The sequence below is a fragment of the Pantherophis guttatus genome, chromosome 2, assembly GCF_059756535.1.
Source record: "Pantherophis guttatus breed Tessera chromosome 2, ASM5975653v1, whole genome shotgun sequence".
NCBI lineage: Eukaryota > Metazoa > Chordata > Lepidosauria > Squamata > Colubridae > Pantherophis > Pantherophis guttatus.
The window spans coordinates 183,209,809-183,229,513 of record NC_142064.1 but is presented as its reverse complement, the minus strand read 5'-3'; the positions used below and the strand labels follow the sequence as shown (position 1 = coordinate 183,229,513).

The 19,705-nt window shown below is 40.3% G+C and overlaps 1 protein-coding gene across 10 annotated transcripts in view; it reads left to right on the top strand.

Moving 5' to 3' along the window:
• ABLIM3 (actin binding LIM protein family member 3) overlaps positions 1-19,705 on the top strand; it is a 171,182-nt gene that overhangs the window by 84,359 nt on the left and 67,118 nt on the right. For 8 of the 10 annotated variants that reach the window (XM_087887404.1, XM_087887397.1, XM_087887396.1 and 5 more), the window contains exon 2: positions 10,013-10,153. In XM_087887404.1, the coding sequence (XP_087743530.1) occupies positions 10,013-10,153 (141 nt within the window). The remainder of the gene's footprint in view (positions 1-10,012; positions 10,154-19,705) is intronic. The other 2 variants (XM_087887395.1, XM_087887402.1) reach the window with 1 other exon arrangement.

Here is a 19,705-nt window from a genome sequence, read left to right as displayed (position 1 = left end):
ACATGAGATGAGTCAAATAAATGCTCTGACCAATCACCATTTGGCACCCTTCACCAACTCCACCTATAAAATTAACTCCCCCCCAAAATTTCCTCAAACACAGGACAGATGGAAGAAAAACTTCCTTTTCAGGAGAATAAATCTTCTGAAAAATTGCAAGGCAGACTTAGAAGTCATTGCTGTATTTACTCAAAAAGAAGTCAATCTGAATTTAATGTGAACCTGCCTTTTATTTCCCTAAAAAAAAAAAAGAGCAATTAGACCAAAAAGATTTATTAGCTTCATTACCATAATCACAGTGATAACACATTATCTTAAAGAGAATTTATTTTAGGAGAAACATAGCCTTCCTTTCAGGTAAACTCAGTGCAATTACATTAACTGCAGGAGAGTCATGTTAGTTTAATGTTTAAAGGAATCAAACTAGACCTGTGATGGCGAACCTATGGCACGCGTGCCACAGGTGGCACACAGTGACCTCTCTGTGGGTTCGCCAGCCGTCACACCAGCCCAGCTCCACAGCGCATGCGCAAGCGCCTCCTGCCAGTCAGCTGGTCTTCGGGTCTCTGCCATGCATGTGGGGGGGATGTGCGGGGGGTGCATGCACATGCATGGGTGGGCGCATGCGCAGGGGGGCACATGCATGCGCAGGGGGGGTGCTTGCATTGCATTTTGGGGGTTTGGGCACGCGCATGTGCATTCGCACAAGCTTCTGTGCACTTTGGGTACTCAGCACCAAAAAGGGTAGCCATCACTGAACTAGACATTGGAAATCTGTGAGTTCTAGTATCCTCTTGAGCACAAATCTAGTTGGGTGACCTTGGGCCAGTCACTCTTACTCAGCTCTAAAAAGGAGGCAATGGCAAACCACTTCTGAAAATGTTGCCAAGAAACCACAGGGACTTGTCCAATAATTATTGGCTCAAAAAGGTATATTTTTAAAAAGCTGCAGCATCTACCCCACCACCCTCATATTTGCAGTATATATAGTGTGTTTTGTTTTTTTAAAAAAAAACTCCCTTTTTCACCCTTCATCTGCATGATGTGCATTAAATCTGCCACAAACAATCCCAGAACACAGATTATTCGGCATGCCTATCGCATCATCAAGTGCCTCCTCCAAGCACTTCACAAAAATTAATTACAGGTAGTTAATTAGATCTGGCTCTACCGCTGTGAGAGCAGATAACTCAGAGATGCCAAGGCTTCATCCAGGGACAGAATTATAAAGTGGGTTGCCTGCTTGGGAGGCGGGCTAAGTTTACAGTTAGGTATTCCTGATGGGGGATTCTGGTGCTTTCATTTTTCTGCATCCTTGTGGAACTCCAAAGTGAAGACAGGTTTGAAATGTGTGACGGATGAGGAATGCTTGGGAATCAAAAGAGTGGGTGTGATTATTGAACAGATTTTAAATCAAGTTTTCAGAATGCATGCATCTTCCTAAGAATATATAACTTTATTATGGTCATCGACCAGCAGATCTTCTTAAGTTGATTTGCAGCACTATAGTCATATGGAAAACTGGTAAAGATTATAATAACCAAGTAGCTTCTTCCTGTCTTTTGTACCGCTCAGAGCTAAACGACATGAAACATTAAACAAACACAATGCAACTGTCTTTCTTTTTGCTTCTGGTAGTGTAAGTGCAGAGTATTCTATCCTAATTAAAACCACTGCACATCTGTAAGAGAGACACCTGTTTCTCCAGCTACTTCTTTTGCAAAACTCTGTTTGACTCTGCTCAAAAATAAAAGGAAATATGCATTTCATTGCTCCTCCCTTTTCTCAGGCTAATGGTTTGCGTGGGGCTACGGAGGCAGACACATTTCCTATTTGCAGACAGAGGCTTTCCTCTGGACAGAATCTTGCTTGCAGTGTTACTGGGGTAGAACTTTGAAATTGTTTTGGATGACAACTTTCCTAATCCTTACCAATAGTCAGGCCAGCTGCATTTGATAGAAGAATAACAGTTTATCTCATCTACCTCCGTAATAGATAAATAAAAATCATAAAGGCAGCTGCACACTGTGGATGTAGTTCATGTAGCTTAGCCCTTGGAGTCCATCTGCTACCCATTGTTTTTTTTTATCACACTTTAATTTACACCCACAATGTCTGCATTCATCTAGTTCTGGACATGGGATCCTAAGTTGGATTCTACTGTAGCTGCATGAAGCAATTCTAACCTAAACATTTCCCAGCTATCCAATATGTTGTGATGTCTCTTTTCAGTATGTTCTGATCTCTCTTTTAAACTATTTTGTGTTCTCTCTGCTCTGAACTACACTTCTGTGCCAGGTGATTAATTGATTTAAGTCAGGCATAATGAGTATAGATTTCTTTTTACAGCAGCCATTTCTGTCTGTTACGCTGGCACTGGGTCAATGTTTTATAGCTTTTAAGACAATCACTCATCCTGCATTTGTTCATGTACCAGTTTAAGGCAGCCACCATGTCTCTAGGACACTGAATATGCAAAATGATGTCCTAGATCAGGGGTGTCAAACTCAATTTCATTGAGGGCCACGTCAGGGTTGTGTTTGACCTTGGAGGGGTGGGCGTGGTCAGTGTGGGAATGGCTAGCTTGACATCACTTGTGTCAGGGGCGTCTGTGGTGGCCCGAGCACTCTGCCAGTGAAAATGAGCTCCTGAGCTCCATTTTCAGCCATGATGGCCTCCTACCACTTCTGCCAGTGAAAACAGAGCTCGGGGAGCCACACACGTCCCCCCAAGCTCTGTTTTTGCTGGCAGAGGGTGGCAGGAGGCTGTTATGGCTGAAAACAGAGCCTGAGAGGACCGTGTGCTCTGAGAACACCCCATGGGCCAGATCCGGGCCCTGGCCCTTGAGTTTGATACCCCTGCCCTAGAAGGACTCTCCATTTCAAAAGCAAATTGTTTGCCACAGGCATTCCAGATACTTTGATGCTGCACTATATGATTCTGTTCCTAATAGTCCATTGTATCAGCATTTCATGCAGCAAATATATATGCAATTATATATGCTTGTGCCATAGACACACATATGCATACACATAATCCCACCATGAGTTTGCTATGGTTTATTCCAGAGAGATAGCAGAATTAAGTTTTAATTAATTTATTCTATAAATAAATAAACTGCAATTGTACTAGAAGGGAAGACTTTACTGTAACGGTGCTTTAACAAGGGCAACATTGTCTATATCAGGGGTGTCAAACTCGCAGCCCACGGGCCGGATGCATCACGTGCTGGCCATGCCTACCCCTGGTTTAGCAAAGGGGAAAAAAGTTGCAATACATCATATGACAACCTATCATCATGAGTTTGACACCTCTGGTTTACATGCTCAATATATAGCAAAGTTTCATATGAGAAGATAAAATAACGAAGTAGTCTTTGCAACAAATGAACATACTTATTTATCACATCTGTATACTACTGAAATGTCCAAGGAGTTCCAGTAGTTTAAACAGCAATTTAAAAGAGCAGTAAATATTAATTCCAAAAATGAAAATATCCATGGTGATAATATGTGACTTATTCTTAAGGATAACTTAATTCAATTTAAAATAGAATAACAAACAGTTAACATTAATAATAAGCTAAGACCCCACCTAAGTCCCCAAATGACTTCCAATGTATAAATTTCTGGTAAGGAGGAACCAGCCACAGCATTTTATTTAGCTTCCAGAGAGGCTGTTCTACAAAACAGGTGTCATTTCAGAAACCAGAAAGCATTGATATTTAGCTTTTGTTAGTGAGAATTAGAAATCATGATCCATGTCAGGGGTCACTTTGAAGATACTAAAACCCCAATTTAATTATATTTATTCAAACAAAAGCAAACCTTTCCTCAATAAGCACATTTTATCTTGCATTACTTAGGTTAACAGTATGAACATTCCTTCTTTCCTGGCCGCATATTCTAAACTCCTGCAGCAAATAGTTTTCAAGCAAGTATCCCAAACATGGCATCCTTTAGATCAGACTTTTCTAAACTCTGTTCTCTGGAACTTAAGGATTCCATGAGATTTTGATGGGATTCCATGGGAGAATAAGGGGTGGGGAGAGATCTACTACAGCCAATTTCCTAACATTAGAGCTTTGATTTCAGGGTTCTGGGTGTTTTTTTAAGTAGCAGGTTTTGAGACCTGCTGGGGACATGTTAGGTTTCAATTTAAGTAATTCTTTATGAAAGTTGAAGTCTAAAACATAGCATGTTTAGATAGCATGAACTGGAAAGTCGGATTATTAGCCAACAGTTGGGTCAGCCATTGAAGGGCCAGGTTTAAAGAAGACAAGATGGCACCTGTAACTATGCAATTGAAGCGTTTGCCTTTTTTTATGTTGCATGGGACAAATAAAAAGGGGTGAGGATTTCAATCTGATAGTGGCAGCTATCATCTTGGCCTTTTTAATTCTGCCCTTCACACAGACATACATTGTGGGTACCCTGTTTCCCACTGCAAAATTATTTGGATGGCATCTCCATATAAATATGTTGCACCACTGATTTTATAAAGAATGCCTCTAATTCTTGAAGACATGATGTATCTGCTGATTAATTGCGGCAGAATGGCTACTGTCCATTATATTTCCAGTTCTAGCCATTTCTGCAAAGGTAATAATTTGGAGAAATTATTTGCAACCTATCAGTCCCCATTCATTATCTATGATCAATAATTTGCATTAATCAAGTTGTACCATGGAGCAATATATCCCACATAGTTTTGTGCATTGTTGGAAAACAAGCATGAATGTGTTAATTGTTATAAGGTAAATTTGTAACCATCCACAGCAAGAATAAACCAGTATGCGTTAATGGCATTCTGGTTTGTTTTTCCTTTTTCTCCTTCTCTCTCTCCTTTCTTTCTTTTCCTTCGTCCTCCTTATTTCGTATCCTATCTATTCCCTAATGCTATTTATCTTTTTACTGGATTTTTCTGATATAATAATGTGATGTACAGTGGTGTCATAAGTGGAAAAGGGGGGAGAGGAAGCTGCTGGAATACAGTTGGAGATTAAGGAAAGGAAACAATGTAGGTTAAATATAGGAGGAGAAATTCCAGCAGAATTTCTAGTTTTAATGCTGAACTTAGGAATGACAATTTGATATTGAGCCATGATATCAAGCAGTTCCCATAGGCAGATCTTGTCTTCACTAGTATAAGCATATGTTTTCATACAATAAGAATCAGAGCTGTAGTGCCTGACTTGACATTTAATTTAAATTTCAACTGTGCAATTCACTTCCCTACCTTCATACCTGTCCTTATCATGTACATTATCTCTTGCATTATCAATCTTGAAACACCCCAGCTTGGTGACTAGTTGCTATAGGCACCCAAAAGTTTTCCCTAGAGACCAGAATTCCATAATAATAATCATCATTCAACAAATATATTTTTGGTATGTTTATTTGTTTAAGTGGAAATTATTTCCTTGACTCTAATACCCTTCATCTGTTCTTGCCTACAGCTTGGATGCAAAAAGGGTTTTGTCTGAACATTTAACAATTCTTTCTTCTTGGTTCAGAAAGCAGGCAGTGGAAAAATTGTACCTCTACATTCTCATCATTTTGAAATGCTGTACATCAGGGGTGGGTTCTACTTACCTTTACTACCAGTTTGCAGCGGGGACGTGCGCACGTGCTTGCTTCGCTCACACATGCGCAGAAGCGTTTTGGTGATGTCGGGGTCGGTGGGCGGGGCCTCCCACTGGTTTTACTACCAGTTCTATAGAACCAGTCGAACCGGGGGCAACCCACCACTGCTGTACATAATTATTAGTACTACTAGTAGTGACAGTAATACCCAAAGTTGTCCAGTTAGCTTCCATGGCTGAGGGTAGTCTTAAACCTTGTTTTCCAAGTTCAAGTTCAACTTCTTAACTGCTATACTGCACTGACTGTCTAAATCTAACAATAATATAGTGGTTAATACACTGGACTAGAAGTATAGAAATCCAAATTCTAGTGTTTCTTTAGGCATGGAAATCAATTGGGTCACTTAATCTCTCTGTCTCAGTCCTAGAAAGAAGGCAATGGAAAACCACTCTGAAAGTATTGAAAAAAACCACAAGGACATACATATGGTGGCAAGGTTCAGAACTGATGTGAAGGCATTTTTGTTGTTATTAGTTGCGAAGTCATGTCCAACCCATCGTGACCCCATGGACAATGTTCCTCCAGGCCTTCCTGTCCTCTACTATCATCTGGAGTCCATTTAAGCTCACACCTACTGTTTCAGTGACTCCATCCAGCCACCTCATTCTCTGTCGTCCCCTTCTTCTTTTGCCTATCCACAAACACATAAATAGTATACTTTATTATGGCATGCTTGAAACTCATTTTCGATTTATCTTTGTTGTGCCATCAAGTATACAAACTGCATAGAGAACTGAAAATTTATGTAGGCAAAATGCTATTCCCTGCCCGAAGGAATGTACAAATTAAGTTTAGTTGTGTGGTACAGAATTAGGAGCACTAGTATCACACTTATAAGCCAGTGATTAGGAATTTGGGAATTGTAGTTGAGGGAATTCTGGACATAAAAGAAAGCAAGAGAGATTTGAGAGCAAGAAGTGTTAATACCGCATTATAATCAGCTGTACATCTCCACCCCAGACCACCCCAACGATGCCCTTGAAGTGATGTCCCGGTGCCTGGAGGCCGTGCGGGTCTGGATGGGGAAAAACAGGCTCCGACTCAACCCTTCCAAGATCGAGTTGCTGTGGCTTCCGGCGTCCCGATATAGCCAGCTGGTGCCATTGCTGGCTATTGGGGGCAAGTTACTGGCCCCCCACGGAGAGGGCCCGCAACTTGGGTGTCCTCCTGGACGCACGGCTGTCTTTAGAAGAGCATATGACGGCCGTGGCCAGGGGGGCTTTTTATCAGGTCTGCCTGATTCGCCAGTTGCGTCCCTTTCTGGATCGGGATTCCCTACGCACAGTCACTCAGGCGCTCGTCACTTCCCGCCTGGACTACTGCAATGCTCTCTACATGGAGCTCCCCTTGAGGAGCACCCGGAGGCTCCAACTGGTGCAGAATGCGGCCATGTGGGGGATTATGGGAGCGATGGGGCGCTCCCATGTGACACCTCTCCTGCGTGAGCTGCATTGGTTCCCGGTGGTCTTCCGGGTGTGCTTCAAGGTGTTGGTTACCACTTTAAAGCGCTCCATGGCTTAGGGCCTAGGTACTTACGGGACCGCCTTCTGCCACCAGTAGCCTCCCACCGGCCAGTACGCTCCCACAGAGAGGGACTCGTCAGGGTGCTGTCGGCCAAACAATGTTGGCTGGCGACCCCCAGAGGGAGGACCTTCTTTGTGGCAGCACCGGTCCTTTGGAACGACCTGCCCCCGGAGATACGTAGGATCCCAGATCTCCATGCTTTTCGCTGTGCCCTTAAAACTTTTTTATTTCATCAAGCTGGGCTGGCTTGACCCCCCCTTAGATATTTTTAATTGCTAAATTGGGTTTAGTTGGGATAATTTTAAATTTTATTGGGCCAATACTAGTTTAATTCTTTTAAAATTTTAATTTTGTATGCTCTGTTTTTATCTTTGGCTGTGCACCGCCCTGAGTCTAGCAGGTGAAGGGTGGTATAAAAATCAAATTAAATGAATGAATGAATGAATGAATGAATGAATGAATGAATGAATAATAAATAAATAAATAAATAAATAAATAATAAATAAATAATGCTTTGATAAGACCACACTTGGAATTCTGCATCCAGTTTTGGTCATCACAATGTAAAAAAGATGTGGAGACTCTAGAAAGATTGCAGAGAAGAACAACAAAGATGATTAGGGGACTGGAGACAAAAACATACAAAGAACAGTTACAGGAATTGGGTATGTCTAGTCTAGTGAAAAGAAGGACTAGGGGTGACACGATAGCAGTGTTCCAATATTTGAGGGGCTGCCACAAAGAAGAGGGGGTCAACCTATTCTCCAAAGCATCTGGAGGCAGGACAAGAAGCAATGAATGGAAACTAAACTAACCTAGAGTTAAGGAGAAATTTCCTGACAGCACAATTAATCAGTGGAACAGCTTGCCTCCAGAAGTTGTGGATGCTCCAACACTGGAAGTTTTTAAGAAGAGATTGGACAACCATTTGTCTGAAACAATATAGGGTTTCCTGTTTGAGTGGGGGGTTGGACTAGAAGACCTCTAAGGTCTCTTCCAATTCTATTATTCTGTTATTAATTTGAAGGTGTAGGAGACCATAGGTTACCTGCAATTTGAGGATCTTGGAAAAATAGAGGGGTTAGGAAGGAACATATTGAGAGATCAGAGGACAGAAAGATAATGCAGGCAAAGCAAATAGCCTGGTCTGGAGGCCGAAAGGAAGGAAAATTTAAACAACAGTAATTTCCAGGCAATGTACAGAATCTGCCTTAGAAAAGCCAAACATGTTTTCCCAAGGAAATGCTTTTGGTGTGTGTATCGTGCATTATTCAGCAATCACACTGCAGTATTTTGTCATTGGAAATACACACTTAATTTCCCAAGGAAGCTTTTTTGTCGCAGTACTTTGTGTGCTATGCAGTTCTGGGCACCTATTGGTTAATGCCCATGAGATGATTGGAGATGCATAGGCACAAAAGCCAGCCCCCTCCACCACTGAGTGGTGATTTTTTTTTTCCTTTTCTTAATAGGCTTTTGAAGGCTAAGCACTTCCCCTCTCTAGCTGAGGCACATAGATCTCACCGAGGAATATGTGAGCTTATCTCATTTCCTGACTCATTTATGAGATTCAGTTATCATCTTCCACTTATAAGCTTCCAATATTTCCCATAATTTTTCTCCCTCTTCCCCTTTGCCACACATTAAAAATTAACTTGTAAGGAGAAAAAGATGAACTAGCTGCACAAAAACCATTGACTGGAATCTCTAGGATTGCTAGACTGAAAGTACTGTACATCCCGTGTGTGTCAGAGAAAGAGAGTTTCTGAGGCTTTCAACAGGCTGTCTTGTCCTCAGATGTCCTCAAACAATTCCTCTTGATTACAAGGGTTTTTCTCCTTTTCTCTAATAGGATGGCATTATCATTGGTACTGTACTCTTAAGAGCATGGTTTGGGAAGAATGTTTGGTCATTTGGAGAGGCCTCCAGTAAATCTGCAGCAGAGATTACTGAGCAAACTTCAGGAGAAAAGAAACATAAAAGCTTATCTCTCAGCCAATTCTCTTGGGACTTTCTAAAACCAACAGCTTACTTTTCTCTTCTCGCTCTGTGACATACATACCCAGAGAGACATTTTTCTGAAGAATTCTCAGGTCTAGTTGAACTAAGCTTAACAAATCAGTCCCTAGCACCTGCTGTGTGAATCCCAGGAGAATTCAAGACCTCCTCAAGCAGACAATCCTCACACAAAATATCTTCTTGACCTTCTGCTTTTTATTCTTCCAAGGAGTAGCAATACATGTCAAATGGCGATCCTTGAAGTAGCTCTCATCAAACGTTCTTCCCAACCTCAGTTTATGAAGAAGAAGTGGGGAATGTTTGTTCTTTGTAAAATGGCTTGAGAGACTTTGAGCTAAACAAGAGCTTATTTACAATAGCCAAAATACATAAACTGCTTTCAGTGTTTGCTCTTCCTTCCTCAACTAACTTCTGCCTCTGTTCTTTCTGAGCTGTTCCTTGAAACAAAAGATTGGCTAGCTCCTCCTTCTCCTAGATAATGTCCTCATTAGTCACTTGTAGCAATCTGCTATAGTCCTCCAACTATCATTGTGCCAAAATAATTGCAATGAGGGCAGGTTTTCTGTCATTTCAGTGATGACTGGGTGATGCTATGATAAGCTGTACGTCACTAGGGAAAATGGCTTTTGATAGACAGGAAATCAGTTTCACTACAGGCAACATCTGAAGGGAGACATAATTAAGAGAATAATTACATTTGTATGTATTTGTGTGTATGGGTAAAGAGCAAATAGTAAAATAGTCAACAAAATAAATTGTCAGATGGCTTTGGCTATACCCCCTCTTCTGCCACACTAATAAGCTGTATGTTTTACTTTCACCAGCAGTTCCTTTTCAACAAAACCCATACAACTCTGGGGGTCGTCCCACCATAATTCAATGCTATCGCTGTGGAGATACTTGTAAAGGCGAGGTGGTGCGTGTCCAGAACAATCACTTCCACATCAGATGTTTCACATGCCAGGGTAAGTAAGTGTTCAGTGTTGCTCCAAGCTGAGAGAAGATTGTGAACCTCTTTAAAGTATACGATGCCAGTAGGTCCATTTAGTGAGTGAATAGAAAGGAACAGAGGTTATGGCGCATTTATTTATTTATTTATTTATTTATTTATTTATTTATTCATTCAATTCCTACAGCCATCCATTTCAATCAATTACTCTGAGTGACTTACAATTCAAAAAAATATGCAATTAAAACATTTTAACTGAGGCATGTCTGTTTTAGTCCTGAAAACTTGGTGTTATGATTAGAAAGAAGTACAGTTTAGTTGCAAACTAAATTTAATGTCCCTGAGCAGTTGCAAAATGTTGATAAACAAGTTCCTTTACCTACAATATAGGTCAGTACGTGGAGTTGATAGAATATACAAATTTGAAAAGGAGGAACCTGGGTATAATTGGGATTAGGAAAAGTGAGAAGGTTCTTAGAATAGAATAGAATAGAATAGAATAGAATAGAATAGAATAGAATAGAATAGAATAGAACAGAACAGAACAGAACAGAACAGAACAGAACAGAACTGAACTGAACTGAACTGAACTGAACTGAACTGAACTGAACTGAATTCTTTATTGGCCAAGTGTGATTGGACACACAAGGAATTTGTCTTGGTGCATATGCTCTCAGTGTACATAAAAGAAAAGTTACATTCGTCAAGAATCATAAGGTACAACAATGATAGTCACAGGGTACAAATAAGTAATCAAATCATATTAGGAAACAGTCAATATAAATTGTAAGGATACAAGCAACAAGGTTACAGTCATATAGTCATAAGTGGAAGGAGATGGGTGGTGGGAACGATGAGAAGATTAACAGTAGTGCAGACTTAGTAAATAGTTTGACAGTGTTGAGGGAATTATTTGTTTAGCAGAGTGATGGCGTTCGGGAAAAAACTGTTCTTGTGTCTAGTTGTTCTGGTGTGCAATGCTCTATAGCGTTGTTCTTGCTTAAAACTGGAGATGTGCATTTAAACGTGGTCTATTACTCATTCCTAAAGCCTCAAGAATGATATTTTCATGAATTTACCTAGAGTTTTTAGTAGAAGTCAGGGACCTTCACCAATGTGTAATTTCAAAGATATTTTGGAGGAAGTCATGCCTGTTAATCTGATAAAAAAAACCTATACTAAGAATGATCTCTCTCTCCCTCTCCCTCTCTCAAAAATTGTAAGCTAAAATAACCAAGAGATGTCCTGTAATTTCTGATATCAATCTTGGAAGACCTATCCAAGTTTGTTCCACCATATAATAAACAAATCAAGGTGGGATTACTTTGGGCTTCTTTCCTCTTTATCAGAACTATTTAATATTTTCTTCAATTCCCCCATTAACAGCTTCTTCAATCTCTTCCTTATGTCCAAGATCAGTTCTATATTTTCTCTGTCTCTTTCTCACATACACAGAGAACTTGTGTCTCTAGACATAAGTGCAACTTCTGGCATCTCCAGACCACATGCTAGTTGGGAGGGATACTAGAAAACTGCAGTTCCCAAATATCTGCAGGACCTCAGGTTCCCCAATGCTTATTCTCTAACAGACAGATAGATCATTTCAAATAAATGAGTATTTGTGTGTTGGTGCAGGCCATTGTATTGTACAAATGCTAGCTAATGTGGGAAAAACTCACTATTTTGTTAAAGTAACAGAAGTGGTGAATTGGGAGAGGGATGAATCTCTTGTAATTCATGTTGTACACTTTATGGATCTGCTAACTACCCCTTAGAACAGCTGTTTCAAATAAATGCAATAAGGAGCCCACTCACATCTGTTCTGGGTTTAATTTTTCAACTTCTTTGCTTTACCCCTCCCACTCACCCTTCCATCAGTAGGGCAGGGACATAATTTAGTAATTCACAATATTCAGTTTTCAGCAGAAAGCAATTTAGTCTCCAAATAGGTTCAGGATCACATGTGGAAGTTAAAAGCTATCCCAAATAACGGGAAACAGGACAATGGGAAAGAATTCCAAAGACTTTTGTATGCAGTATCACGTATGGCTCCTGTCAGTCAAAGCTTCACGGCATGAAAATGAGGACATGCACTACCGGTAGTACATGAAAAGCTAGGTGAAAAGAAAGCGTATCGGTTCTTAAAATATAAAATGGGCATGTATAGTAACAATTCACTTAAATAAGCAAAGTAATGTCTATTTGGTCCTGCAGGCTGTATCAGTATTTACTCTGAAAAGGAACAAAGTGTTCTTAGTTATTAAGTAAATATACAGAAAAAGAAAAGCCTCATAGGAAAACAAAGCATTTTTTGTTCTCTTTTTATTCATTATTATATGCAATGTAAAAAAAAATGTTAAATACATTTCAGAACAAAATTCCTTCCACAGGGATAGTTTGAAAATGAATTCAACTTATTATACTATTACATAAAACACAAGAAATAACTATTTAAAATACCAGCCAAATGTTGTTTAAAAGGGATATTAACCAAATGTATATGATTTGAAGTGCCTTTTTCATATACAAGCGGCACAGCACATTCTAAAAGTGTTTCACAGGAATTGTTTTTGCATGGGGTTTTTATGTAATGGTATAATATATCCAATTCATTTTCAGATTGCCCAAGGAATTCTGTCCAAACCTTGCTGATGTTTTTGCAATTAAATTAAAAACAAGGGCAAAAATAGTCTTTCTGTGAGATTTCATGAAGTTTCCTCATATTTAAATCTTTAGGACAATCAGGAAGTTGTCGCTCATACACATTTTGTGTCCGCCTCTATCTCAAGGCAGAACTACCCAAGGAAATTCAGTTAAAGGTGGTTAGCAAATTATTGTAGGCCATAATAGAACTCACATCAGCTGACTGGCCACCTACAAAGTCTCAATTCAGAAATCCTAGGATGTCTTTTCCTATAAATAGAAAGACACCTGCTTTTACATCATGCCATAAATCTCCATCCTGCTGTTTGCTGACAAATGAGAAGAGGGTTCACAACCAGTCTGCCAAACTAAAATTGTTTGATCTACTATGTACATGAGCATATTTCTTTGACCTTTGCCACCACCTCCTCCTTCTATTGGGATTTTAAGAACCTTAATCTGGGGTTTCTATATAATAGAAAGCCATTAGATTAACCCCACCCACCTGCCCGCCCAATGGATCTTACAAAACAAGATCATGCAATTGATTATTCATAACATTGGGTATTTATGTATTGCCCAAGTGGTTCTCAGTGAACCAGAACAGCCACTGAAATTGAGAATCTAATTGTATATTATCTTTCCAAACCACCAAAGAGTAGGTGCAAGTTGTTTTAATTGTGATGAGAAAGGATGCATGCTGATGTAAACAAGATTTTAGATTAGAATTACAAAACATCTTTGAAAGCAATGAACAAACTTGCATAGATCAAAAAATTAACCAAGTGTGAACAAATTCAGTGCATTGGAACTTTTACATGCCAAGCCCATGAAAAAAGTAGCTCCAAATATCATTTGTTCATATTCCAAACCATTTTTATCTCTTTTTAAGAAACAGCCTTCTGCAACACTTAAAAAAAAATGCATTGCTAGCATTTTTTGTGTACTCAACTTGCAAAGTAAATGTAATCTCATTCAGAGAATCTTCCACAATATTCAATAAACAAACCATAGTAAATGAAGAGATCAACAGCAGTTTAAAGCTCCTAGAGAAACCCAGGTATGATTTTTTTTTACGCTTCATACACATTCACAATAGCTTACCACTGATCTTAATCATAATTATATCTGAGGATAAAAAGGATGCAGAGAGTACTTAATAAAAGAAGTCTTCCTTATTGCAGAGACATAGCATTATTATCACTGTTGTGGCATGATGGGGGCATATTACTTATTCAAATATGTAGACACACTCATCTCCCCAAAACAGTCTTCTGTGGTTGTGAGTGAGACTTTCATCGAGGCAATCTATTTCTGCTGTCATTTTTAAGTAACATGTTAGAGCCCAGAGAATCTAACTAGTAAACATTTCCTTCAACATGAAAGTCCACCCCACCCACATATACTTAAACTCCACTCTAGCCTACTTGTGCGGCAGTATTATCATCCTATTTATCAGCCTTCAGGGAGAAAGATGAACAATACATTAAAAAAAAAAAGAATCAGCATGTCATATTGCAGCTGTATGAGTTCCTAGTCCACATTTCAGGCCAAGGACAATATCTGGATTGATTCATTGGGTTGCAACCAGGGAAGTCTATACAAAACAACTTATCTTAGCAGTTCAGGGATAATTTATGTGTGGGGGAAAAAAAATTCAAGCAAAACTGGATGTTCTCATCTTCCTAGACTCTATTGACTACCCCAGCTTTCAGAACACCACAGGAAAAGTGTGTGTCTCCAGCCCCCTGGAGTTTGGTGCTGATTATGGAGTTTGGTCTTGATTATTCGGTTAGACAAAGACTTCACTCTGTCTCCAGCTTCAAAAGAGACTTAGAACCACCAGGAGAGAACTTGGCAGCCTTCTTTATTTGCTTCCAAAGCCAAAGGAAATCCTTATTCCTTAATGGGAAATAAAGAGAAGGATGCTTGGTGGAATGATGAAATAGTAGAGGCGGGAAAAAAATGAATGAATGAAGATTCCTGCAAAAAGTAAAAGTGAGAGAGAGGTCTTGAATATTTATTATTATTAGTTCGATTTATATGCCACCCTTTTCCGGAGACTCAGGGCGGCTTACAATGCGTTAAGCAATAGCCTTCATACTTTTGTATATACCTGCTTAGTAGGGTTTTTGCCGCCCCCCCCCAGCGGTGTTCTATTTTATACAAAGTCAGCTTATTGCCCCCACAAACCGGGTCCTCGTTTTACCTACCTCGGAAGGATGGAAGGCTGAGTCCACCTTGAGCCTGGTGAGAATTGAACTCACAGTAATTGCAGGTAGCTGGCAGCTAAATACTACTTTAACAGTAGTTTAGTCCACTGCACCACTAGGCTCCCCATAATAGGTATGGGGAGAAAATATAGTTGCAATCAAAGAGAACAAAGAGGAGAGAAGGATTGAAAGAGGCAAAGAAAATGCAGATGGTGTTTTTAAAATATTTTTTAATCCCATCTTTATTATTTTTACAGACAGTGAACATATCCAATACACCTTTCTCCTCCTATTTTTCCCACAACAACAACCCTGTGAGATTTGTTGGGCTGAGAGAGAATGACTAGTCGAAAGTCACCCAGCTGGCTTTCATGCCTAAGGCAGGACTAGAACTCACAATTTCCTGATTTCCAGCCTCATGCCTTAACCACTAGGTCAATTGGACTCTTTGATGGAATTTAAACATTGTTTTGGAAGTGATTGATGAAGGTAAACAGTGATAATCGAGCAGGATAAGTGGCATCAAAAATAAAAACGCTTTAAATGATTTGGGATGAAAATGAAAGAATACCGGAAGTATTTTAGAGATACGTATGAGAAAGGTAGTTGCATATTAAAAAATGGAACTGAAACAAATGCTATTAAGTGTTAATACCTGAGGAAAAAACAATGAAAAGAAAAACATTAATGCTATGGAAAATATTGAAAAATGATGGTTCTGCAGCTGTAGCTGAGATAATTGGAAAAATCTAGGATACCAATAGACGTCGAGTTGTAATGTAATGGTAGTTGGGACCTGTATTGCCATTGCTAAGCAATGCAGCCATAGAGCACAATGTCACATGACCATATCAGTGGTGGGTTGCCCCCAGTTTGGACAGGTTCACAAGAACCGGTAGTAAAACTGGTGAGAGGCCACGTCCACCGCCCCGGATGTCGTCATCAGCGATCTGCGCATGTGCAGAAGCAAGGCGCGTGCGCAAACAAAGCATGCACAAGCATGCGCGATCCCATTGCAAACTGGTAGTAAAGGTAAGTAGAACCCACCCTTGGACCATATGATTTGGCAATGGCAGTCTCGGCAGTCGCCGTTGCTATTGTAAAACCTCAAGATGCACAAATCATGAAATGAGTCCCAGGTGAGGAGCCTGAGAGGGCAGAGGGGATGGGTAAGTCCAGTGCAGTCTAGATACAATTCAGAGGCTGGGGGAAGGGGCTGGGAAGACTGGTGCAGGCTGCTTGCAAGTCAGGAGAGGCCAGGAGAAGATTTGAGAGGGTCAATGCAGGCTATGCGTGGGTGAGGTGATGGTGCTACAGGCAGAAGAAAAAGCAAGAATGACTTATTGAAATGACTTGCACCTTGACTGTTGGCTTCCATTGAATTTGCCTTTGATAAGCCAGCAGTGTCTGCAACCTTATAACTTCAAGCCAAGAATCTGAGCATTTAGATTGTAATCAAATGACCATGGGGTTGCTAGAATAGCCAGAGCTTCTAGATTCGTTAGTACATCCATTTTTTTTCAGCTGTAACTGTACTGGTCACTGAATGAATGGACATAAGCCAAGGACTATGTGTACAAATGTGGTCTCATTATGGAACGGCCACTCACAACATGCGTATGTGTGTGTACTATATTTGTGCCTGACAATAAAAGGGATGTCATTATTGTTCTCTGACACAAAGGAAGCAGTAACAAAAATGAATTACAGGGAAATTAGTTTGTTTAGCACACCTGGAAGTTGTTTATCAGAATTCTAATCAAAAGAGCTCAAAAGGGAAATAGCAAAGTTTGGGATGTGTTGTGTGGATTCATGCCAGACAGTAGGTGTCCAGACTGTTTTTTTGTTCCTTAGCAAAAGGAGAGGTGCATGAATGTGGGAATGTACAAATATTGATTTACAGAATATGTCTGATAATGTGAGATGAATGAAACATGAAAAATGAAAGTATCTGCATGTATGAATACATGTCTGTCAAATTTGCTGTATGGAAATCAGTATTATGTATGTCAGGAGAAACATAAAAACAAATAGAATGCAATGGCAGTTGTGTGGCAAAATACAAGAAGAGAAGGCTCAAGGATTAATACAAGATTGTATACAAACAAAGTGTATGAAGATGTTTTGGTCAGTGAGGATCAGATTGCATGTTACATATATTAAAGATGACTGAATGGATTGAGAGGAATGGGAAGATTGAGAAAGTTGTAGCTGGATAAAGCTGATCAGATTATCAAAAGGAAAGAGGTGAAAAATGCAAAGAACTAAAGGCAAAGTAAGAAGCAGCATGAAGATATGGGATGAAAATGAATGAACTATGTTTTTTAAAATTAAATTCAGCATTGGTCATGTTCCTGTTATTGCTTTATCTTGGTCCCCATTCATCTTTTTAACCTTCCCAGGAAACCATACTTGAAAAATAAATGTAATTTTCTCCATCCCACTCCAAAATTTTTCAGGAACTTACTTATCCCAGTTTGGGTTTTCCAGATCTAATGGGATTCAAATTCCCCAATGTATGCTCACTGGGAATTGTATATATTGGAAAGTACTGAATGACAGCGGTAAAATTGAGGCAAGCTTGCCTGTATGACTCTAAAATGGCAAAGCACTTCAAGAACTACTGCTCAGACTATCTGTCTTTCAGTGGGTCATGGCATGTGAGTGTAGTAATTGAGCCATTTCTTCATGGCGTTGCCAGTTTGTTTCTCTCTCTTGCTTCACTGGGGAATTATAGGCCAAGGTCTCTCAAAAGACAAGAATCCCATTCGATGTATTTCTCACCAGTTGCCATTAAAGATCCAATACACCAGTGGCTCTTCTGCTAGCCTATTCAGCCTCTCAACATGTCTGCTTGTAGTCAATCAAAAAGGGCGCATCTTGTTGCTGTCATGCACCAAGGCTCACAGACAATCCCCCAGGCCAGGCTTTCTCTCAGCAGAAATTTCTCTTCACAACATCTCCCCCATCCCAACCCTTGCTTTATTTTCACTGCACAGTGTTAACAACACAACGGTGACATCTGAGAGGACCGCAAGAAGTATGTTGCCCTTGTAGAGTCTATAGGTGGCAGGGATACAGGATGAGAAGATACTGCTTGGTAAAGGGCAGGGCAGGGTGGCAGAAGGAAGTTTACCCTCACTATTCAAGAAATTGTTTCACTCAGGTGACTTGGAGTCCGTTGTTGCAGAAAAACTGAAAACTGGTTCAGGCACTTGTATCTACTAGTGATCTGTGCATCAGAGAACACTGATGCACTTTTAACACACCAGATGGACCTTTCACATAGGGAGTTCATCAGTACAAGTCCGATCACACTGCCCAGTGCCAGTCATCCAGAGTGGGCAGCGAGGCTACCAAAGCAGCCTTGTAGCTCTGTAATTATTCTGGGTGGCTTCTTGCCCAACTTGTTTTCTAAAGATTGTTTTTCACAGTCTCCTACACATAAGCACTCATTAGACACACCCTCCACCCTCACTTTAGGAAAGCATTGCATAATGTGATCCTGCACATACGCGCGCACACACATACACACATACTCTGTGGCCCTTGACAACCACAGCAAATATATACATGAAAAAGTCAATAAACCAAAACAGAGAGCAGAAAATGTAATTTGGATAGCAAAGATGGAACTGACAGACCAGGAGGCAGAAACTGGCTGAAGGCATGCTGGAGCAGAAAAGCTTTCAAGCTTGATCAGGGAGATTGTCATCAGGGAGAAGCTAAAGGATTTCCTGAGGCAGGGCCTGCCAAAGCTGGGCCACGGAAAGACCCTCTCACATACCAGCACCAGTCAAGCCTCAGGTGTCAGCGATGGGATAAAAAACAGGTGGCTGATTCAGATAATCCCGCTTCAGGCTGCTTTATCTAATATTTAGATACTAGAGAGCGGGAATAGGCTGAGTTGAAAGGAGGTGATTCCGCAGATACGTTTAAGCCATTTCAATTTGCAAAATGAATGACCAAGTACATTGAGTTGAGATTAGAAATGACCTGGAAGCCAGGGGTCATAGATATAAGAATGAAGTCAGTTTTTGACTGGCTGATGGGAATTCCTAAGCATGGCTGGTCCTCCGGTATTTGCTCTTCTTAAGAAGTGATGTTTTGGGTGCTACAGCACTGGAGATTTTAAAGAAGAGATTGGACAACTATTTATCTGAAATGGTACCAGGTCTCCTGCTTGAGCAGGGGGTCAGATTAAAAGACCTCCAAGGTCTCTTCTGTTATTATGTTTTGTGGAAGAAACACAACTTTTATATTTAGGAAAAAGGGGGCTGTTGCCAATAAAATTACTGTACAAAATGTGGAGCCATTCAGCATGGCTATGCAGAGTGGGCAGGGTTTAACTCCTAGATGTCTCAAAGGTGCTTTTTCAGGAGGCAACTGGACTTCCTTGTTTTTTCTTTTGAAGACGTTTCGCTTCTCATCCAAGAAGCTTCTTCAGCTCCTACAGGATAGTAGGGAATGGAAGGATTTATATTCCTTGAAGACAGCTGGTCATTTGCATCCTTTTAGAGGGTCCTTGGAGCACTTGGAGGTTTATCTGTGTCCTCAGGGTCACCTGAGTAGTGCTCCTGGTTCCTGTAGTCTGTAATTTTCCCCCCCTCTGGAAATCCATTCCTACTCCCACACCATTCAAAGGGTGTTCATCCCAAACTGTATAGCTAAAAGTCCCTCTAAAAGGATAAAGATTACCAGCTGCCTGCAAG